A 24881-nucleotide genomic window follows, 5' to 3' on the forward strand; every position below is an offset into this window, starting at 1 on the left:
GTGGCTACACAAGAGTATTGTACAAGAAACATCATGGATCTTCTCACACTTTTTTTTTTTACTAAAAAATAATAGCTGAAGATTTGTTCTCAAAATCATATCTTAACCCTTCACCCCTCCTATTTTAAAATTTAGTTTAAATGTAGTTTAAAGCCGGTCATAGTAAAATTTTGCTGCCCTTTTGTTAAAATGCACATAATTTAGTTTAAATAAATATCAAGAAACCAGGACTGGCTTAAGACGTTTGTGAAGCACTTTTAGGTTTCAATTTGAGAGAAGTGAATATAATTAGAAGAATTTAATTAAGGGTCATACCAATTGTGTTTATAGTGATGTTATCCAACATAAAGCTGGCCTTAGAGTCACTCTTCAGCCTGTTCATGATGTCAGCGTCTGCAAGAAATTTGCCTGTAGTGTTTGTGTACACCAGTAGTGCCTTACAGGAAAATCTGGGGAAAAAAACATAGAGTAATACATGTACTACATACTGTAAGTAGAATATTAAATGTATAGAATACATGTAACAATAAACTGAGGTATAACGTTTTACCTATTGCTTGTAGCACTGGAGGAGTCAGCGCTAGGTGGAATGCTGGGGAAAAAGAGGAAAATTTATATAAGAACATTAATAACAAAAACAGCAGCAACAACAACAATTTGAATATAAATTGATATCCAGTGACATCACCAATTGGCAAATCTTTCTTACCTGACATTAGTTACATAAATAGTGTGGTTCCAGTTCTGGAAGGTTTGGTTTAACTAACAAACAAAAAACAAACAAGCACAATATAGGCTGTACTGTGTAATTTCATTAAAAAGAAATAAGGAAATGTAGGAATTTTAAATGCAGGTGTGTCTCATATGGACAAAGTAATAAGAGATATATAATCATACCCATTGTGCTATAGATTTATCTGTGATGTTGGGGTCATTTGATACAGTCAGAGAAATCCTGTAGTAGGTAAAATCTGGAAATTAAAGCAGGAATAAAGATCAATTTAACTATAAGAATTAAGATGACCTTAGTTAGTAGTGGAATAGGTTTTTTAGAAGTGCAGTAATCTGTGTGGCACAGCAGTAGGGAAATGAAATAAAGAGACAACACACCTTTTTTCAGTATACAGTGGAACCTTGGATTACGAGCATAATTCGTTCTTGAAGCGGGCTCATATTTTAAACTAAATAGAATTTTCCTAAAAGCAATAATGAAAACTCAAATTATTCGTTCCACAGCCCCCCCCCCCAAAAAAAAAAAAACATAAAAATAATTAACACACAATATATAGTAAAAATAAAACAAATTGACCTGCACTTTACTTTTATCAAAGTAAAAATAAATCCCGACAAGTGTTTCGGTTTGGCACTGTGTGTGTGTGTGTGTGTGTGTGTGTGTGTGTGTGTGTGTGTGTGTGTGTGTGAAGCTAAAGTACGGAGCCCCTCACCCTTCTTGTCTTATACAGTTACCCTTCCTTCACTCTTTTTACACACACGCACGCGTTTTATCGGAAAAATAACCAATTAGAATTCCTAATAAAAAAAAAATTAGATTTAATCTCTCATATGACACTTGATTGAGTAACATAACGAAATCATTGCTGTAAAGTAAAAATAAACCAAGTTAACCTGCACTTTGCCTTTGAAAATGTAACACGGCCACACATGCGACAGGGGGTTGCTAGGCAACCCCGCATCACTGACAATCAAAGAAAACGAGCTACACCTGGCCGGTAAGATATTTAAGTTCCCAGAAACCAGCGTACGCTGTGCGAACATTAGATAGCACCAGGTACGAGAACTTGGCTTTGGTATAGGGAAAAGAGAAAAGAAAAGTGAAAATAGGGAAAAAAAGTGAAAAGAAAAGAGAAAAGTAAAAAGAAACGTAAATCATAACAGCACTAAATAATACAGTATACCTGTTTTTGGTGACGAGACGCACGGTGGCATGCGCCAACATAAGCACGCCCTCCTTCCCTTCATAACGCTGCGTGGTGTTCACGCGAGCTGATCATTCCTCACCAAAATAAACAATCCACGGCCCAACGACTACTCCGAGTCCTGCGTTGGGGCTTTCATATGTGATAGTATACCGAGGGGTGCCATATTGAAGCACCCCCTTATAACAGAAAAGAATCGCGACAGAGCAGTGTTTTTGTGTAGAGCAGAGAGAAAGAGTGTGTGTGTCTATGTGTGTCTGTGAAGCCAAAAGTAGGAGGGGTCTGTGTGTGTCACGGTGTCCAATGACGCATAGGCTGATACAGAGAGAAAAAACAGATCTTTAACCTCTATAATGAGACTTGCTTTTGCTTTACATGCGTGCTGTACACACACGCATACAGACACAAAATAAAATATGTTTTACGTACACACGTGGTCACAGAGTTATAGTAAACAGTACACGCACGCACGGATGTTAATTATTAAGACCCAGCAGGGGAGACGATTACCCACAATTCTGCAGCAAAATAGAGAGACAAACTATTGGCTCAGTCGGTGTCAAAACAAGAAGCGCATGTGTACTCGCAAACCAAGTCAAAATTTAAACAAATATTTAAAATCTTTGCTCGTCCTGCGGAACACTCGCAAACTGCGTTACTTGCAATCCGAGGTTTCACTGTATAAGTTTTGATACATACTCCTATTCACTTGTTTCATTGTTGTCCTTCATGTTGTCTTTAATGATTTAAAAGGCTCATATCGTAACAAACTGTTTTCCTTTACCATATACAGTATTATACATTTGTGAACTAAGCTGACCAGAAAATTCGATAACCAACAGTATGCGACCTATAATTATGTGCAGCATTAGTTTTGCAGACATTTTTTATCCCTCAATAAAATCTGCAGATCTCCTAATGTGCAGATTTATCTCTTAATTTTTTGCTTCAAAAAAATAATAAGTAAAATTTTAGCACACCAGATGTTGTCAAAACTAATCAGTCGTCAAGTTCTCATACTAATGTAGGACAGTAAAGACGACCATGGGTGAAAATAACTCAGTCCATCCGACATTGTAAACCACAAAAAAAAAAATTAAGTGTTGGTCCGCAGTACAGTAAGTCCCCTATATACAAACATTTGAGTTAAGAACTGTTCGCGAAACAAATTAGACTCAAAACTAGCTCTCAGAATAGATCTTGTTTGTATGTAGTGGACTTACTATATTGGAATGATGAGAAAGCAGCTGCCTGCCAAAACCCACAATACAAACAAGTCACTGAAGCACTTTCAGCAAGAAAACACATCTGGTAACGCTGTTTTTTTAACAATAAAATACCATACTTAAACAATACTTTGACTTCTAACACTATTTATTACAGTTTTATGGATAGTGAAATAAACAATAACAATACTCCCTGCCTCTTTTTAGATGTCTTTTTTCTATAGATGGATTTTTTTTTTTTTTAGAAAAAACATGCAGGGTATTATGATTTACATTAAAAAAATATATTACAAAAATCATGTTATATCAAATATATTGAAACAATACATTTATTTTAATGATAAAATAATATTCACATCATTAATAGCAAGACACTGTACATGTAACATTCTAACTAGCAGCTGAGCCTCCTAAACGTCTGACCCTAGAATCACTTCTGGGTTAATTCTCTTAAGTTTTTTGCTACATAGTACCAGCAAGAACTTAGACAATGTAGAGAACGTAAAAGACCTCTTAATAAGTTTTGAGTTTTTAAGACCTTCTACAGATGAACTGAGGAAACAATTCTTCATTCTCCACTGAGTAATTACACTAGCATAAAATTGTTAAACAAACAATTCCAAATGCACATTAGAAACTAGCTATGTATTAATAAATTACAAAAGTGGAAAAAGTTTACAATATGAGCCCTTTAAATTTCCATAGAAACTTAATTTTGTAGAACCAAATTCTCAAACACGTCAGAGAGTGTACTATTTTTAGGAGCCTGCTGCCATGCCCCACAACCATCACAAGATGGGGGTTATGTTTTCTAATTGTAAGTATAGGACTAGAGCTCAGTGCATCTCTACTCTATACATGGTCACAACCTTCTTAGGAGACAACGCAAAGAAATTCACTACAGAGCACTATGCTTATTACCATACCTTGCCGGGTGGCATTTTTACATGCTTGTCAAAGCAATCATTCTTTAATTTAAACACACAAACACTATATCTCCTAAGAAAATTTAAATCCAAATCACAAACTAGTGCAGCATGAAAAACATACTAAAGGTTCTTTGTAAAAATATATATATATTGTTAATATCTTTTTACCACCACTAAAGACAATCAAGATCCTTCTAAAATCTGGGTAAGACAAAAAGGTGATTATTTCTTCCCATTAAGCCATCATTCTATGATCAGCAGAAACAATATAATTATTATTGATATCTATCTCTAAGATCTAGGACATTATTAGAAAACATACTGTTCCCAGTTGAAAGTCCACAATGACAAGAACTGTAAAAAAACGTTTTACACGGACATGAGATAAATTTATGGGAGACTGTAGTGGTTCCATGGGTGGCATCAGTGTGGGCAAATTGCAAGTCTGCAATGGCTCCTTTAGGAGGGGAGACCAGAGGAAGCGTGCCATTTGTGGAGACAAAGGACTGGCCATAAGCAGCCGAGGGAGTTGGGTGCATTTCTCTATCTGTGGTAATAGGATGAACAATAGGGACATTATTGCTGTTGCTTGAGGGCTTTGCTGATTCATATTCAAACCAAAAAAGCTTCTCTGTTGTTGAGAATTGAGCATGTATATTATCCTGAAGGTCCTCATTTACAGTGCTAGTATCCAGTGAATGAATGTCTAGACCAAGGCTATGTACACTTGCTTCTAATGTTGAAGGCCATGAAAGTCTACTGGGAAAGTTGGAAGTGTGATGAAATCCAGTGGTTACTTGAGAAACACCTGAGATATGATCAAATTCTGTGTATGGTAAATGTAGCGCACTGACAGTCAAGATTGGGGAGAGCAGTAAGCTGTTGTCAATTGGCTTAGCTCGTAATACAGTGAGTGTATTGGCTGTACCTGAGATCATACTGCTATAGAAATGAATAGGGTTGATTGTTCTATCATGCCAGTAAGTTCTTGTTGGATGAATTGAACGGAAACCATTGTCAGCGCTGGCAGTCATGCTTTTGGTTGTATGAATATGTACGTGTAGTTGGCTTGGGCTAACGGAGTTGTCATTGTTGGTCCCTGAATACATGTAGTTGTTAGGGAACGGGTTTGTTTCATTAATGGTGGTGAAGTCATCAAAATCCTTGGATTCAAAGGATGGCAATACAGATTCTTCTGAAAATATGTTCGAAATCTGCATCGTAACTGAATAACCTTTAGAATCACCAATTTGACTTGAAGACCCCTTTATATTCTGAGACACAGATGAGATAATGTCTTTTTGTCTGTTTAATGTCCTGTGAAGAGGCTCGAAAGGTCTATTTACATGTGATGACTCCAGCCTGTTGAGTGGGTCTAATTCTGATTGGCTGTCCAACAGTGATGCAGTCAATGTACCCTCAGTAACCAGGTAGGAAGCAACAAGGCTAGGGATATCCAAAGAATTTAGGTTATTATTATGTGGGCTTTGGTCTGAGAGGAATAGATTCTCTGATTGGGGCAAAGCCAAGTCACCACTGTCTTTTGCACCAGAGGTAATAAAGATTTGTGGAGTGGCAAATGTTGGAGCTAATGAAAAAGAAGTAAGTGACAATGGACTAGGCCTAATAGTATATTTATGTGAAACCTCTATGGCAAGCATTTGGCTGAAATATAAAGTAGGGTGTACCTCTGCATCGAGAGGAGAGTTACTCTGGGAAAGGTACTGACTTTCTGACAAGGTCCCTGTTTGATAGTGTATATAATCAGAGAAATACTTCTGGGGATCAGCTATGTTGGGAGTGGTTTCTGTAAATGTATACTGTGTATCTGACATCACTATCCTGCCAGAAGTTTTCTTTTGTTCATGTGCAATGACTGTGGGTTGTATCAGATGAGACAATTTGGAACACCTGCTTACATCTGTAAAGAGGCACTGAGTACCTGTGACCTCTGGGGGATCCCAACGGACAGTGCTCATTAAGCCAAAGTAGGTTGAAGATATTTCTGGTCCTGAAAGGGAGGGAGGCACTGTTGTTTGTATAGTATGTCTGCTCTGTCCCGATTGGTTCAGTTGCACATCTGACCATCCTGGAGCTTTGATAAGCATCACACCGTGCTGTGTTTCATCCCGCTCAAAGGGGGCATTGTCTGTCGTAGTAGGGACACTTGCCATTTCTAAAAGCGACATGTTTAGGCTGGTAGTCGTCAGGCTCTCATCTAGAGAGTAAGTAGGGTCAAAATCAAACAAACTGAAAATATGCTCATCTAAAACAATATCATAGAGAAATGACTCTGAGCCAAATCCAGATTCGAAATCAAGTTCTTCAGAGCTGTTCTCTTTGCTCTCACTCAAATCCCACTGTGGAGTCAATGGCTTACTCTTGCGATTACTGACTGATACCACCTTTTCAGTCTGATTATGTGGCCACAGTACGTGGGAATATGTTGGCCTTCTGGTTGTAGAGTTTGTTTTCTTGGAATCAGTAATTGCTCTGGGAATTCTTGCCTCAGGGGACAAGTTCATCATACTTTTGGTCAGTAAGGGAGGCACTTTAGTCAAATGTATAGTAGAGTATTTTGGAGCCTGTGTTACTTTGGTCTCTGGTTTCTTTCTTACAGGCCAAATGAGAGGGGTAGAGATAAAGCCAAGAGAGGTTTTGGAACTCCGACCAGCAGGAACAACCGGAGGTTGAGAAGAGGGAGGAGCAGAGGGTACAGCTGCTGAGTGTGGAGGTAGCCGCAGCAATGACCAAAGAAATTCAGCTGTCCCTTTCTCTGTGCCAGCCAATGGACAGGTCATTGGAAATGGAAAAAGCAGGCTGTTATTATGACCATATACAACACAAAACATGAACAAGTTAGTATAATTTTTTATTTCTAGTAGGATTTGTAGATACATACATAAATGTATCAAGGGTGCCAGGATTCTTACTTTCTTGAAGAATAAAATTATGAATTAAAGCAGAAATAAGAAAAGGCACGTTAATCAAAAGGGTTATTTATGAAAGGGCAATAAGGAGAATAAGAAATATTTCGAAGAACTAATGACAATTGTTACATAGAGAGTATAGAAACTACTGACAGGAACAATCAGTCTTTTAAAGATTTTAATTAAAAGATTTTAATTTACACCTTTATTGATGAATCTAGAGCTCATAAGTAAAACTATCTTCAATAAGTATTTAACCGACTGACGGTTTAATAATTATTACTTAATAACAAAGGCATGATTAATAAAAAGACCAAAGATAAATATAAAAACAATAAAGAATATAGCAAATACTAAACAATGTTAATGTTAGGACAGTGACAATGTTTGTATAATTTTATAGTTCCCAACTTTAATTTACAATTTAAATTTATTAATATTATTATATAAACGTACATGTATGTTAGAATGACCATACACAGTTTTGATTTTCATTATTTTGTTTTATGTAAAGTGCACGTTGTGGACGTTGGAACAACACTGGTAATCAGTTATTTTAAAAGTTAGATAAAACGACAAAACAGTGACTGGGTTAAGGTTGCTTACTGAAGACCATTTGACTATATGATAATGGGATATATGGGATATGGGATATATGTAGGATATATGTTGGATATACAGGAACAAATGCCTGTAACACAATGTTACTTCAAAACTTTAAAACATGAATACTAAACTGATGACCTGAGCATGACTTAAATTCTAGTCACTCTGGAGAGAGCACTGTCTTTACCACTGGACCACTTGTGGGCATGCTGTTAGAAGTAGGAAATACAATACAGAGAGGTAATATTACAACACTAAGAGATTTGTGACATGAGATGCATGCTCTGTGTGGAAAGCTGTTGTGACTATCACAATCTGTAACCAGAATTCTAAACCCAGTTAGAAACTTCTATTACAGTGCTCATGAATGTTCACAGTGATTGTATTTTCAATGTTGTGTTTGGTTGTTCATTCAGCATTATCATTTAGTCAAAGTCAATCTATCTTTGAAAATATCATAGCCCAATTTTGTACGCCGTCACAACATAGTTACAGTCATGTTACAGTTCTCATCCAATGTTGTGGGGCTTGTGCTGGGTTAGAACTATAAATTAATTTAGAAGATGGATTCCTTTCAAAAATCAGATAAAATCTGGTTTGTTTTCCAGCAACTAGTGTATATAACCCATTAAAATCATTTGCTAACACTTTTTTTTTTATTTTACTAAGTAAGCGCAAACAGCAGCAGCTCAATTCATCCGAATGTAGACACAATATATAGAAGTTCATAATCTAACATAAAACAAAAAGTGGCACTGTCCAAAAAAAAAGGGCTTAGAGAAAAGTCAGTAAGTTTGCTTATATTTTACTGCATAATACCTGGTAATTAAACATACAGTATTTGTGTAACAAGTGTCACTAATGCTGAATGTTAAAAGAAACTATGATAAAACTGGACCTCGGCTTATAACCTTAAAAACCTTATATAAAGTTTTGCACACATGCCACTCTAAAATGCATATCAATCAAGACTTTCATGAGAAAGTAGATGTGGCTTACCATTTTTTGTGTGGTTGGAAAATGGGTTAGTAACAGCCACTGTGGATAAAGGATGCTTTGAGTGAATGCAGACAAGGACATTACATAACAAAAATGCTAGGGGCGATTAGAGTAATGGAGTGCAGGTTATTGTCATTTAAACCTAGATAAATCATGTCCGATCTTTTTTCAGCATTAATGTAAAAAAGCAACCAAGAACAAAAGTGAAAAACAAATTGTAGAACAGAAATAAAAAAGAGAAATACCTGCACAAATACCTGCATTTGTGAACAGCCTTTTGTAATAGGCATAAAGGCAACTGTGTTAAAAAAATCGCCCATCATATTCCAACACATGTCCGAAAGTAATGAAGATCATTAAGGTGATTTACTGCAAATAAAGACCAGCTAGTGGGTTGTCAAACAAGGAACAAACACACAGTTAGAGTCCATGTCCACACGTACAGTAGCTGGGTATTTTAAAAAACATTTTTTTCTACTTCTTTTTTTATATACAGTCCACACAACCTGTGTTAAAAATATTTTTGTCCACATGAAAACGCAAAATGCCCTGTTACGTGGTGTCAGGAGAATCCCTAATCAGCAGGAGACCAATTAGAAGCCCAGACAAAATGTCGTTACCGGTTCCACCATGTAGAAGCCCGACCGGGTCTCATCCAAAACCGCCTTCGCTGTCTGCGGGGACTGTGTCTTCAGAGTTTTGAATGTAGCAGCAGTGAGCTTCGAAGAACAATCAGGCACCTCTGTTTGTTAACATAATGTGCGAGGAACTGCGTGTGTATACAGTATACACGCACGTAAAAACAAGTATACATCTGCAGTGCTCCTTAAGACCACAAAACTCTAGATACCTGGTAGTTCTCAGAAGTCCATAAAAGGGGGTAGAGCTTTTTTTCATATTTAGTTCCTAAGCTTTGTAATAGCCTCCCTGATTATGTTCTGTGTTCAGACACAATCACAGCCAGTTTAAAAGCAGACTTAAGACATCTCTTTAGCCTGGCATACACATAGTTCATCCCATAACCTCATACTCCAGTACATTTAAACGCTGCTAATGCTGCTAATATAATAAACGACAATTACGCTAATTCAGCATAAAATTCCTGCTATACGTTATGACCTAAATGAGGATGGGTTACCTGTTAAGTCTGGTTCCTCTCAAGGTTTTTTTTTTATTGCAATCTCAGGGAGTTTTTCTTTGCCACCATCCCCCTTGGCTTGCTCATCAGGGACAATATGATCATTATGATCTAGGCACATTTTTACTTGCACATTTCCATATATATATTTTTTTTTCTGAAGCTGCTTTGAAACAATGACCATTGTTACAAGCGCTATATTAGTAAAATCAAATTAAATTTAATTGAATTAAAAGGTCAGTAAGCAACGTTAACACAATCACTAATTTACTGTGCCTAAGTCCAGCATATCCTCATAAACAAAGCTGACATCAAATTAAGGAGAATGGCGCAGGGAATTTTTCAAAAGCTCTGTTTTCAACGGCCAAAACTGTGTTTGCGTATGAATAAAACGCCAAAACACATGGAAAAATTAGAGTTTTTAAAAATACCCAGCTACGTGTGAACATGGTCATGGTCTAGACCAATTTAAAAATACCAGTATCATTAGGCCATGTCCACACGTGACTGGGTATTTTTAAAAACTAAGTTTTTACCTTTTATCCACTAGTGACTGTGTTAATGTTGCTTACTGGACTTTTTACATGTGTGTACATACACGCAAACAAACAGAGGTGTCTGAAAGTACTATGAAGCTCACTGCTGCAACATACAGTTTGTTCAGTCCCTTGTTATTTCAAGACTGGACTACTGCAACTCACTCCTGGCAGGCCTGCCTCTGTCCACGATTCGTCCTCTGCAATTGATCCAAAATGCAGCAGCACGTCACGTTTTTAACCTTCCCAAGTTCTCCCACACCACACCACTCCTCCGCTCCCTGCACTGGCTTCCTGTAGCTGCCCGCATTAAATTCAAAATGCTGATGCTTGCCTACAAAGCTAAAAATGGCCCAGCACCCACTTACCTCTCTGCTCTAATCACACCACACCACGCACTGCACCACGCATGCACTTCCCTCCGATCCTCCAGCACTGCTCGCCTCATTCCACCATCTCTCAGGGATCGAGGGCGGCATTCATCCAGGCTCTTTTCTGTTCTGGCACCTAGGTGGTGGAATGAACTTCCTCTAGATGTCCGTACAGCTGAGACTTTGACTATCTTTAAACGACGACTCAAGACGCATCTGTTTCTCCAGTACTTGAACTAACCTCTTCCCAGTTGTGTTGGACTAATGGCACTTAGTTATTAACCTAGTTAACCCAGTGTAAGCATGTATCCAATGATGTCAACTTTAAAGAACTTTTTTTGTAAGTCGCTCTGGATAAGAGCGTCTGCCAAATGCCCAAATGTAAATGTAAATACAGAACTCCGAAGACACAGACTCCACAGACAGCGACGACGGTTTTGGACAGGAGCCAATCGGACTTCTACATGGCGAAACCGGTAGCAACATTTTGTCTGGGCTTCTGATTGGTCTCCTGTTGATTAGGGATTCTCCTGACCACACTTAACATGGCATTTTGCGTTTTCATGTGGACAAAAATATTTTTAAAACATAGGTTGCCTGAACAGACATATTAAAAAATAACAACGTAGAAAAATCTCTGTTTTAAAAAATACCTGGCTACATATGGACATGACCTTACTTTGCCTGCCTTTGGACTATGGGGGGGAGTACATGGAGGTTACCCAGAAATTACAGGTAGAACATGCAAATGACCACAGCACACATTTGAACCCCTAACCATGAAAGGCTGTGGATGTCAGTGCACACCACTGACCCACCATGCCGCCAAAGTCGAGTTCATAATTCCAAAAGATATAGTATGTTTTGTCCAAAAACAAAACAGCTTACCAGCCTAAGTACCCCATGGCTTTATTTCAGCTGTTACAGAGATGAGAATGGAAAACCCAAAGCACAAATCCAAGTCAACAAAGCAACAGCTTCATAAAAAAAGAACAACAGAGTCGGTGGAATGACTGTCAGGAGATCAGCTTGCCATAGATCTAAAGCATCTTTGCAAAGAAGACTGGAATAAAATTACCAAAGTGTGATTGTGCTGTGATGGAAGCCGTCTATCCTGAAATAATGAATGATGTATTACAAGAAAAAAGTGATCTAAGTGTTAGTTTAGGGCTGTGCAAACTTATGCATACAGATAATTGTTAAAAAAAAAAAAAAAAAAAAGGATAATTTTATTTCATCCATCATACACTATTAGCCAATTGAAAGTTGTTGGTTGTAACTTCACAGTAAAGATCTAACATGACGTACCTTGGTTCTTAACAGAAGTGTGTAAATGCTTATGTTATGCAGCCCAAATGCATGTGTTTGTTATATTTCCCAGTAGTATTGTCTTTGAGAGTTACATAGTCTACATAGTTCCTTCAAACTGAACTGATGGTAACTTTTATATCACTGTGTACGTTTAGCTGGTCTCCATTTAAAAGCAGACTGGTTGCGGGGGTATTAAGTTGTTTTAATCATAAAGATAGGACAAACAAACCTTACACAATAAATATTTAAATGGTGTGTAATTAGCCACTTATAATACCAACTACACGTGTTTTCATGCTCAACTCAATTTATATTTTCAGATTACAAAAGCAAAATTTGTTTACAAATGGCATAATAGAGGTATAATAAAATTTTAGAAACCAACCGAAGCTTCAGTAAATCTGACACTACTAAGCCTTACCAGTAGGAGTGCTGATGGTGGTTGGTGAATAAGTTGGAGCAGATGTAGTAGCTTTAACTAGTAGTACAGAAGCATTAAGTGGTTAGAACACTTTGCATGTGTGAGAGTGTGTTTTGTAGAAAAATGCAGGATTTTAAACTTAAAAATACTCATGCTTACCAGTGGTTGAAGTTAAAGAAATGCTAGGAGTGGTGGTGGAGGAAAGGGTTAGAGAAAGATCTGATAAAGAGAATGAACAACGAATGAGGCCATGCATACATATCAGTACTATCTTGCACATGCATCTACACTGGAGCTCCTTTAACTTTAAAACTTTATGATTATGTGATGTTAAACAAAAGCCCTACTGTATGTTGTATGTTAGCTATCTAGACCCTTACACATATACAATAAAACTATGCGAGTCCATTACCTAAAAACTAAGTCATAAGAAATTTACTCTTTATTTGCACTTTATATGCACTGCACCCATACTTATTTAACAACAATAGCTGTCTTTACAAAACCAATTTGATAAAAGGTGCCCATTGTAGCCTACATTCCAAAAAGTCATACATTATTTATAGGATTTATCATGAAGAATAGTCTTCTACCATAAAACTTAGCATTTTACTCTACAAGCAGTGGACATTAGCATTAAAGTAGTTTATGCTAGTGTGCTGAGATTAACCAAATAAATATTGTCATTGAGCTTTTGAGTACAGAACCTTTAAAGTTTAGGGATAATAGTGCCAAAAAAAAGACCAGTATTCCTGAGATGAGCTGGTAAAATTGAGGAGTTATATAGGAATTATGAAAATAGTACATGCACACAGACAAACAAATAGTACAAAAAATATATATATATGTATGTATCTGAGCACATAAACATGACAACATTCCACAACCTATCTTGTAAAATTTAACAGACATTAAACATAATCATATAACAAACAAAAACCTAATTACATACTCATTATAAATATTTAATAGACTTATTATAACACTGGGTGAACAGAAGAAAAAAAAATCATATTGTTTAGCATAATGAAAATGTCACTGTGCTAAACCATGGCATTTGCCACACGTGTATATAATGTCTATGCTTTAGACTAAAAAGGTAAATAAATAAATTTCTGCATTAAGTAAACATTCACATAGTAAAAAACTTTAAACGAAAATGCAGTGTATTATTATTATTATTATTATTATTACTATTATTATTAGTTTTACCCTCATAGCCTTCACTTTCCCGTCCTTGCACACAAACACACACACTCTCTCTCTCTCTCAGGTAAGCCTTATGAATTAACATACAGGCAATTGCTTACCATTAGGTCTTGCATTAGTAGGAATGGTGTTAGTGTTGACAGTGGATAAGGTAGTAGTTAGAGATGCTGGTGGCAGGAACAGAGAGAAATTTCATTTAACAGAAGAAAATGTCCTCTTTGGAGTAACTGAGCAACTAAACAGTCTTCAAAACATTAAGTCTTACAAGTAGGAGGCAAACTGGGAGCAACTTGGGGAAACGTGCATAAAAATGCAATTATGAGACACAATACTGCGGAAATGAGAACAAAACACAAATACCAGTCGATAAACGGATAGTTATGAATGGATGAGACCACACTGTAATATTTTATAACCTGTACTGTTAACAGGAGACCAGCTTAGTAATGCTTGTTTAATAATGAGAGTTTACTGGCTTAATCTAAAATGCAACACTTCTGCAGGAGGAATGCTGAGATTTAATTTAATCAATCATATTGTGTTTTAATTAAAAATGTGGTTTAGTAGTTAAAAAAAAAAGACAAGTATTATCACAGCCTCATGAATAAATATTTCCAATCAAGTAGTGTGCTACACTTTGTTGGTAGACATAAATGAAGAAAAAAAATACATAGAAAAAAGCCAGACAAGTACTCATTATTTTTTCTTATTTATTTGTAAATTATATAAGCCCACGTAAATGTTTGTCTGTCTTTTTGCCTACCAAAGAAATGTAAGAAATTTCATAAGGTTGAGTATGCCTTGTAGCAGGTCTTATTTACGCTAAGTTGTACTTCTTTTATCATCAGCAAAATATACTCTCTATTTGGTAATCAGAGCGTGGATCACAGATGAGAAATATAAAATGTTTATTGGATAAATATTTAGTTTTGTCTTAAAATGAATCCAGAGCCTTAAAATTGACTTAAACCACTTCAATGCTGTTATTTCATCAGTGAAAATATTAAGTTTAGCTTTTCTAATTAATATCTATTAGTGCAGAAGGTTGTTTACATTGAACAAATAGTTTATTAGTAACTTATTTTAAAGTAGACTAATAAATCCACCACATAACTGTTCATCGCCTTTACTCAACATTTTAATTTCAGTTATGGTGCAGGTGTAATTTCAGGCAGATTTCTAAGTACTGCAAAAGTTTAATTCTGTCCAGCCAGTTTTGTGTGCTAAAATTATAGCAACGCTTCACATTACTGCTTTTTATTAGCACCCCGTTTAACATATAAGACAAACTGGTTTAAAACTTACCACAGGTAGAATAAACATACATTGATCTGTGTATTGATCATTTAAAGTTAATTTTTTATAGTCAATTTTTTTTTTTTTTTGGAGTAAGCCATGTTGTGTAGCGCCTTTATGTTTCTTGGGGATTTTGTTGTTATTTTGGTCATTTCTGTGCCTTCCGCATACTCTGTCTCCACACAGTATTTTTTGTTGCATATTGCGTTGATTAGCTTAGAATTAGATTCTGTTGAGTGATTGGTATAGCCATGGGCACATCATGGAAAAAAGCGCTAAATTTGGGGGGAAAAAAAGTGCTAGATGATATGACCAAATTTGCCTTTTGTCTAATTGTCTAATCAATGTAATGCCAGACAAATAGCAAAGTACTGCAAAAGTTTCATTAAGTTCTGTCCTGGACAGACATACAACAGACAGATAGACAGAAATTTTCTGTTCAAAGAGAAATCTCCTTTTTATCTTCTATTTTTTCGGTGATAGTCTTTTAAGCACAGTTTATCATAATATTTTACAATGTATTAAATCTAAGGAAAGGATTATGTATAAATAATCATTAATATGAATTAATCATTAATTAATCATTAATTAATCATATTTACTAGTTTAACTACTGTAGTTACATTAGATACACAGTATTTCAAATAATTTTCCGATAAACGTGGTTTTCTGCTTATGATTAGGTGTGAGAAATTAGTCTCATCTACGAGTAATTAGACCTTTAATGCGAGTAAAATGTGAGCCAAACCTAGAACAAGACCGAAGAACTTAAGTAATTGTGCTTTTAAAGCAGTTTAGCATGGATTAGTTAACGTCCTACATTTTTTTTTAAAAAAAAGAAAAACTAAACTTTCAGGTTTTCCCATACCTGGGCAGCCTACTCCAGGGAATACACAGCTGGTGGTTTGGGAAGTGGTAGCCAGCACGGCAGTACCTTGAGATAGAATGAAACAGTAAATCTATTAAACATTTTAAAATAACATACATAGTGAAAGTGATACTGAAAAACTTGTTTATGAAAGAATATAGAAATATCAGGGGTGTTATTCATCAAGACTTATTTGCTTTTTTTCTCGCCCCTTTTCGTGTTTACCGATAACATAACATTTGATATACTTATCACTTATATTTCCATATTTGTAAGTCCTAAGCTGCTTTCTTGTGCTTGCTTTTTTATTTTTATTTTAGCCCGGAAGCAGCTTTGAAGCTAACACCACAGTAGTCTATCAGATCCAACCCAAAACACCGCAAAAAAATAAACTCTGTGTAGGACATTATCAGCTCTAATAGATTATGAAAAATTTCACTGTTCTTGTGCTCAGCATAAACACAAGTACTGCTGAGTCAGGGACCACTAAGCATCACTCTCATTTATAGTTGTACCAGACTTTGGGCTGCCCTGTATATACACAGTACACACAGGGTTATATTTAAGTAGCAGTGAGATGTTGGATTGTACAATAATGATAAAAAACTGGATGGACTCTGTGCTTTTGTCAGATTAGCAGTCTGACAAAGATTACAGCATGTAATACTCGCACACTCACCACTGGATGAAAGCATTGCTGTTAAATATACACTGTTTGTAGTGTTGCTGATCCACTGCAAGGGGAAATATTTAGTGCATAACACCTGTTTTTTTTGCCGCTTAACTGGTAATCTAGCCAGTTAGTTACAAGCAGTGCTTTGAGATTGATAGAGCACTGGTTAAGCACTGAGTGGTAGAAGTAGCCTTAATGAGAAAATGCCCCTAGTGATGGGGAGGCATTGGACACGACTAAACTAGGGAGAAAATGGGGGAAAAATCCCCCCCAAAATATTAATAGTAATAATTTTAGCAGCCTCTATTTGTGGGCTTAAAAATTTATATCTATTGTATTATAAACCATTGAATATATTTTAATATTTATTTTCAAATATTTTAATTTAAAATGCTGAATTACATTTTAATTTCAAATATACAACTACAATCAATAGCAATTAAAACATTTTAATTGCAACATGTTTTTGTTCAGTCCATAAAACACAACATACTATTTTGTTTTGAGGTATTTTGGCACTGTTATACTTTCATAAGTAAAGAACATATGGTCAGGTTTCACATGAACACACAGCTTTACTTACTGCAGCTGAGACTGGGGTCAGTTTGAGCGTATGAACCCGGGATGTCCCAGAAGCTGTTGTCCCAGTCTACCACATTTCCCACAGAATGGCAGGTAAGTGTAGAAAGCTCAGAGAAGGTCATGGCTGAACTCCACAGACGGAAGTTGTAGATGAGGCCATTAAAGTTTTGGGCCTGCTCTTCTCCCCTGCCAAGCTCAAAGAAACCTCCGGTTTCTGTTTTCATGCCAACAGAGTTGGAACAGAATTTTTCCCGGTATTTGCCTTTGAAGTACACAGCCACAGATCCATTTGTGTTTGACCAGATGATGCAGAACATCTGCATGTTTGAGGTAAAGTCATCTAATCTGAACAGATCGCTGACAGAACATGTGACATTGCCTATGATTAGGTCCATGCTGTTCCCGATGCTGCCAAAGGTTAAGTAAGGGGCTGAATGGGGTCTGTTTTTGTAAGAGAAGATGATCCCTGATGATGGCTGCGACTGACTAGCAATCTCAAAGCAGGCTGTGAACTGACTCAGTGCTGGGAAGGACACAGAGCTGGACACACGCACCACATCTTTAAAATTCTGAGGCAAGGTCACTTTCTGGTTTCTTAATGCCACTGCAACTAAACAAGTGAAAGAGAGTTTCATTATTATTTTTTTAAAACCTAATAAGATAAAACAGTAATTCTTTAAAAACACTATAGCATTTAAATTTTATTCTAGCTTAATATTATTTTACTGTAAACATTTACAAGTTAAGTAAAAAACAGGTTGTACATACTGTGAAAAAAGGATGAACTATTAATAGACCAGATGTATATTTCTGTTTTTTTTAACTTAAGTAAAACAATGCACCCATGCTTTAAGGTGCTGATAAAATACTTGACACACATGTATATCCTAAGAACTAAAGATAATCACCTTTACTAAGAATATACAGTGGAACCTTGGATTGTGAGCATGTTTGTATATCAAAACATTCGCAAATCAAATTTCCTCATAAGAAATAATGAAAACTTATTATTCATTTTACAACCCTAAAACTTAATACATAAAAATAATTGATACAAAACATAAAGTAAAAATTAAAACAAATTAACCTGCACTTTACCTTTGAAAAAAGTAAAAATAAATGCGCTGTATATGTGTATGCATGCACACGCTGTGTATGTGTGTGTGCGTGCATGTAAAAATAAAACAAATTAACCTGCACTTTAAAAAGAATTGCGCCAGAGCAGTGTTTCCGTTAGTGTGTGTGTGTGTGTGTGTGCGCGTGTGTCAAGGCAAGAAAAGGAGGGGTATGTGTAAAGGCGAGAGGAGGAGGGATGGGGCATGCTGTCCAATGATGCGCGCACACACATTAACAGAATCAGTGCAGGCTGAGAGAGAGAGAGAGAGAGAGAGAGAGAGAGAGAGAGAGAGAATGGATCTTTAACCTCTCTAATGAGACTTTCTTTTGTTTTACACATGCACATAAGTGTGTTATAATAAACAGACACGCATACAAACACAAAATAAAAGATGCTTTAACATGCACACACAAAGTCACAGTGTTATAGTAAACATTATATGGATGTTGATTATATCAGTGAGAGACGCACACCAAGACCGAGCAGGAGAGATGATTACCAACAATTCCACAGCGCAAGAGAGAAAAAAAACATTGGCTCAGTTGTGATCATGTGATGCTTGGCGTTAAAACAAGAAGCGCATGCGTGCCACTTGATACAGTACTTGGTACTCATAAACCAGGACTTGCCCGTTTTTCAAGTCAAAATTGAAATTAAAAAAATTAGCTTGTCTTGCGGAATGCTTACAATCCCTTGCAATCTACTTGCAATCCGAGGCTCCACTGTACTACAGAAAAAAAAGATAAGCATGGCAAAAACATGTTTTTAAACAGTTCTTCAATAATGGCAAAAGAAAAAATAACACTATTACTATAAGCTATAAGTGTTGATTGAAACGCAGGGACACCAGTTGCGTTTCCTAACACTGTTTTTGATAGGCCCAGGAAGTCTTGATACAGCAAATGTAAAATGTAAAATATGGCAAATTTTTTATTATTTTTATTATTATTATTATTATCATTCATTTTTAATCTTTAAATTAATCAATCACTCAATCAATAATTTCTTTCCTTTATTTATTTACTGTCTTACTGATTCATTCAATCAACCAACGATTAATTTATTCAATTATTTGTTTATTCAGCCAATCAATCAATCATTAATTCATCTATTTACTCACTCACTGATTTATTCAATTACTCGATCATCCATTTTACTCTCTCAATCAATCCATCAATCAGTCAATCAATGCCTTTTATTTAATTAGACCATTCTTTTATTCATTCACACACTCATCACTTGCTCACTCATTCAATCAAACAGTCAGACATACAAAGTATATTTAACAGATAATTATTTAATTATAAAAAACATACCCTTTTGATGCAGCCCTATTTTAAATTTAAACAAAAGTCAGACCTTGGCTTCTCCCAGCATACCTTGTCTGTAACTGATACTGAAGCCTTTCTTCTGGACACTAAAGTCAGAGTGAAACGACACCACCATGGCATTAGTGCTGGAGTTGAGCGTGAGTCCGTTGGCCGTAAGGCCACAAAACTTCATGCTGCTTGTGCCAGTGTTGACAGTAATGCTGTCATAGACACAGCCTTGTGCCTCCTCCAGCTCAAAGTCAAGAAAGGTGAGCTGCAAGACAAAGCCGGCCGGAGCCTGCAATGTCCACATGCATGTCTGGCTAGCTGGATAGTCACTCGGGTAGCATGGCGATGTGAAGATCCCACTTGATGCCGTGAGTGTTGAAATACAATCCCCCTGGCAGCTCATCACCCCTGGACCAAAATAATGGCATATAATTTAGACAGAGTTATTATGAGATGAGGCACAAAGAGCAAACATAGGAAAGAGAAATTCAAGTTGACAGAGGAAGAAATTATCTATAGCACTGTTAAAAGAAGAGAGCAGACAAGAGGGATAGCTGATCATTTGATTTTATTATAAATAAAATCAAATGATCTTGCTTTTCTCCAAGATAAAGTTTGCGCTAAGTAAATAAAACTAAATCCTTTTCTTAGTACAAAGACTCGTACATTACAGGTCTGCTACATCTCTCTATTCAAGTTTTCTTTGATCCAGCCAAAGTACCATTTGCAGAGAAACAGCCTTAGCTCATAATGGTCCTACCATCTTATGGGACGATCTTTGGGTATAGTGTTCCTGGTGTTCTTGATGTTCTTCAGATCATATGCAGACACCTTCTCTAAACATGATGAGCTAAATGAATGCCAAAGAATTCTATTTTCCTTTCATCCGAGTATGTTTTTTCTAAAAGATTTTTGATGTGTATCCTTTTATTACTTATGGTTATTTGTGTAACTGTTGTTCCTGCTCTTATTAATAGTCTTATTAATAGTTTTATTAAAACTTCTCTTATTAATAATAAATCTTCTTCTTTGTCTTTCGGCTGTTCCCTTTCAGGGGTCGCCACAGCGAATCATCTGCCTCCATCTAACCCTATCCTCTGCATCCTCTTCTCTCACACCAACTAACTTCATGTCCTCTCTCACTGCATCCATAAATCTCCTCTTTGGTCTTCCTCTAGACCTCCTGCCTGGCAGTTCCAACCTCAGCATCCTTCTACCGATATATTCACAATCTCTCCTCTGAACATGTCCAAACCACCTCAATCTGGCCTCTCTGACTTTATCTCCAAAACATCTAACGTGGGTTGTCCCTCTGATAAACTCATTCTTAATCCTATCCATCCTTGTCACTCCCAAAGAGAACCTCAACATCTTTAGCTCTGCTACCTCCAACTCTGCCTCCTGTCTTTTCTTCAGCGCCACTGTCTCTAAGCCGTAGAGCATCGCTGGTCTCACCACTGTCCTGTACACCTTTCCTTTCATTCTCGCTGATACTCTTTTATCGCACAACACACCTGACACTTTTCTCCACCCATTCCAACCTGCCTGTACACGCCTCTTCACCTCCTTTCCACACTCCCCGTTGCTCTGGACCGTTGAACCCAAGTACTTAAAATCCTGCACCTTCTTTACCTCTGCTCCCTGTAGCCTCACCGATCCTCCAGGGTCACTCTCATTTACACACATGTATTCCGTCTTGCTGCGGCTAACCTTCATTCCTCTGCTTTCCAGAGCATACCTCCACCTCTCCAAATTTTCCTCCACCTGTTCCCTGCTCTCGCTACAAAGCACAATGTCATCTGCAAACATCATAGTCCATGGGGACTCCTGTCTTACCTCATCTGTCATCCTGTCCATCACCAGAGCAAACAAAAAGGGGCTTAGAGCTGATCCTTGATGCAGACCCACCTCCACCTTAAACTCTTCTGTCACACCTACAGCACATCTTACCACTGTCTTACAGCTCTCATACATGTCCTGCACCACTCTAACATACTTCTCTGCCACTCCAGACTTCCTCATACAATACCACAGCTCCTCTCTTGGCACCCTGTCATACGCTTTCTCTAAATCTAAAAAGACACAATGCAACTCCCTGTTACCTTCTCTGTACTTCTCCACCAGCATCCTCAAAGCAAATACTGCATCTGATGTACTCTTTCTAGGCATAAAACCATATTGCTGCTCACAAATGCTTACCTCTGCCCTTAACCTAGCTTCCACTACTCTTTCCCACAGCTTCATTGTCTGGCTCATTAGCTTTATACCTCTATAATTGCCACAGCTTTGCACATCTCCCTTGTTCTTAAAAATTGGCACCAATACACTTCTCCTCCATTCCTCTGGAATCCTCTCACTCTCCAAGATCTTGTTAAACAAACTTGTCAAAAACTCTACTGCCACCTCTCCTAAGCACTTCCATACCTCCACAGGTATGTCATCAGGACCAACAGCCTTTCCACTCTTCATCCTCTTCAACGCCCTTCTCACCTCACTTCTACCAATATTTGCTACTTCCTGTTCCACAACAGTCACCTCTTCTACTCTTTGTTCTCTTTCGTTTTCCTCATTCATCAACTCCTTAAAGTACTCCTTCCATCTTCCCATCACCCTCCTGGCATCTGTCAGTACATTTCCATCTCTATCTTTAATCACTCTAACCTGCTGCACATCCTTCACATCTCTATCTCTTTGCCTTGCCAACCTGTACAGATCCCCCTCTCCCTCCTTACTGTCTAGCCTAGCATACAAGTCCTCATATGCTCTTTGTTTGGCCTTTGCCACCTCTACCTTCACCTTACTCTGCATCTCCTTGTACTCCTGTCTACTCTCTTCAGTCCTCTCAGTGTCCCACTTCTTCTTAGCTAGCCTCTTTCCCTGTATACACTCCTGGACTTCCTCATTCCACCACCAAGTCTCCTTGTCCACTTTCCCCTTACCTGATGATACACCAAGTACCCTCCTACCTGTCTCCCTGATCACATTGGCTGTAGTTGTCCAGTCAACTGAAAGCACCTCCTGACCACCCATAGCCTGTCTCAACTCCTCCCTAAAGACTTCACAACATTCTTCCTTTCTCAGCTTCCACCACTTTGTCCTCTGCTCTGCCTTTGTCCTCTTCGCCTTCCTCACCACCAGGGTTATTTTGCACACCACCATTCTGTGTTGTCTGGCTACACTCTCCCCTACCAACACTTTGCAGTCACTGATCTCTTTCAGGTTACAACGTCGACACAAGATGTAGTCGACCTGAGTGCTTCTGCCTCCACTCTTATATGTCACCCTATGTTCCTGCCTCTTCTGGAAGAAAGTATTTACCACTGCCATAATAATAAATCTTACAAGGTTTTTGCATTCTTGCCTAATATCTATACAAACAAGTCCCTGTATAATACTGTACCTTAATAATGGTGATTTGTCTACCACTGATTGTGCTTTGAAGAATTAGGACATTTTAAATTTTAAGGAAGTTACATTGTTATGACAAAGGTGTCAACTTTTTAAGTTCCAAAACATAATGTTTGGATTCTAAAACATTTTCGCTCAACCTAAAGAGCAGCTGATTTGGAATTCAGGAAAGATACAAAATACAGACTAAAATACTGAAACCCAGAAGTAGTATGAAGCTGTGTGAACTATAAAATACATTTAAAGTACAAATCTGATAGCCCAAACTTGATTGTGTAATGACCCACTGTATGTTCAGAGTACAAGTGTGCATTTAAGTTCCCTAGTCCAGGAAGTTCCTGATGCAAATCCACCAGTGATAAGGTGTGGGGTTCTGCCAAAACACGCTGCGCATATATATATATATATATATATATATATATATATATATATATATATATATATATATATACACTGTATATAAATATATATTAAAATTAAAACAAAAATGCCAAAAGAAGAAACAAGAGCAAGAGACAAGAAATAGAGAGTAGGCAATTTATTAAAAAAAACTGCATTTAAACTCAAACAGGCTTGTCAGCAGCTGATCAAAAGGTTAAGACCATAGCCTTTAAAAGTTAAAATCTGCAAAAATATGGTTTTAATGTCAGTCCTTCAGACAGTCACTCTGTCAAGTTCTACTAATGGCACTATATGACACTATACTGTCATAAAGGGAAATTAAAATGACGCTACTGACTCATACAAAAATCCTCTATTAAGTGTACATAAAAGTTATGACAAAATTCACAAAGTGATATTTTAAGAAAAACAGTCATGATTAAAAACAAAATGTTTTCATATAAAATGTCTGTGGTTTGATAATTCCTGTTAATTTTATAATATGGTCTGATGCCTAATTTACCACTCATTCGCGGAGACATGGAGCCTATACCAGGAGGCTTAGGGCACGAGGCAGGGTAAACCCTGGACAGGGTGGCAATACATCACAGGGCACACACATACTCACATACTACAGGCAATTTGGGAACACCAATTTGGACTGTGGAAGGAAACTGAAGTACCCGGAGGAAACCCATCAAGCACGGGGAGAACATGCAAACTCCATGCACACAGAGATGGGAATCAAGCTTGGCCGGGAATCGAACAAAGATGCAAGGTGACAGTGCTAACCACTACACTACCGTGTTGCCCAAATTTACTATATAAATATTATTCCTAAAATATCTGTGGGATTTATTTGGAGTAAGGTCTGGAAAGTAAGGGCATTGTTTTGCTCGCGTAAGGACGCAACAAGCCCAGCCAGCACACTCCGTACACCTCAAGCTCAAAGGCCAGACACCTTACCATGCCTTTTTTCTCTTTACAGGGATTTTTGTAGATAAAAAATAATTTTGTAAATGAAATGATATTGTAGCAACCCGGAAAAAATATGTACCATAAATGGTTCTCACCTGTTGGAAAGCCCCCCTGCCCCCACACAAGACTTCAGGCTTTTTTTTATGATTAAAATAATAATTATCATGCTTTTTTTATGTTGCTACACTTGAAAAATTAACCGAACAGGTATAGACTACCAAGAACTTCAGGGCCGATTTTAAATCAGGAGAGGTTGGTAGAGGTTGGCTCAGTAAAATGGGGGCCTTAGTTTTATCAGTGCAGAAAACATTTAGCTAATAATGCTGTGGAGTGTTAATTTGCTCTTTTGCAAACTTCAGGGGTGCAGAAATTTTCTTTTTAGTATGCAGCAGCTCCCTTTGTGGTTTTCTGCCATGGACACCCTACTTGTTCAATGTTTTATGTATTGTAGGCTTATAAACACAGATGTTAGTTAGTTCCAATGGTGCCTTCAAATCTTTGGCTGTCATTTGTGGTTGTTTCTTTACCTCATTTTAAAATCACTTTGTAACCCTTTCCAGTTTTATGTAAATCAACAATTTTTGATCATAGATCCTCAGAAAGCTTCCTTTTGGCGAGGCTTACAAGTATTATCTTCTTGTGCAGA

At 37.2% G+C, this 24881-nt stretch overlaps 1 protein-coding gene across 5 annotated transcripts in view; it reads right to left on the reverse strand.

The window, feature by feature from the left end:
- Nucleotides 1-24881, reverse strand: part of adgrg6 (adhesion G protein-coupled receptor G6) — a 78762-nt gene that overhangs the window by 49652 nt on the left and 4229 nt on the right. The window contains exons 3-13 of one of the 5 annotated variants that reach the window (XM_053481660.1): nucleotides 19529-19876; nucleotides 17034-17642; nucleotides 15778-15843; nucleotides 13715-13780; nucleotides 12564-12623; nucleotides 12405-12461; nucleotides 8628-8666; nucleotides 898-971; nucleotides 710-762; nucleotides 551-592; nucleotides 316-449 (exon numbers count right to left, since the gene is read on the reverse strand). In XM_053481660.1, the coding sequence (XP_053337635.1) occupies nucleotides 316-449; nucleotides 551-592; nucleotides 710-762; nucleotides 898-971; nucleotides 8628-8666; nucleotides 12405-12461; nucleotides 12564-12623; nucleotides 13715-13780; nucleotides 15778-15843; nucleotides 17034-17642; nucleotides 19529-19876 (1548 nt within the window). The remainder of the gene's footprint in view (nucleotides 1-315; nucleotides 450-550; nucleotides 593-709; nucleotides 763-897; nucleotides 972-8627; nucleotides 8667-12404; nucleotides 12462-12563; nucleotides 12624-13714; nucleotides 13781-15777; nucleotides 15844-17033; nucleotides 17643-19528; nucleotides 19877-24881) is intronic. The other 4 variants (XM_053481630.1, XM_053481644.1, XM_053481636.1 and 1 more) reach the window with 4 other exon arrangements.

The sequence above is a fragment of the Clarias gariepinus genome, chromosome 2 (genome assembly GCF_024256425.1).
Source record: "Clarias gariepinus isolate MV-2021 ecotype Netherlands chromosome 2, CGAR_prim_01v2, whole genome shotgun sequence".
Classification (NCBI taxonomy): domain Eukaryota; kingdom Metazoa; phylum Chordata; class Actinopteri; order Siluriformes; family Clariidae; genus Clarias; species Clarias gariepinus.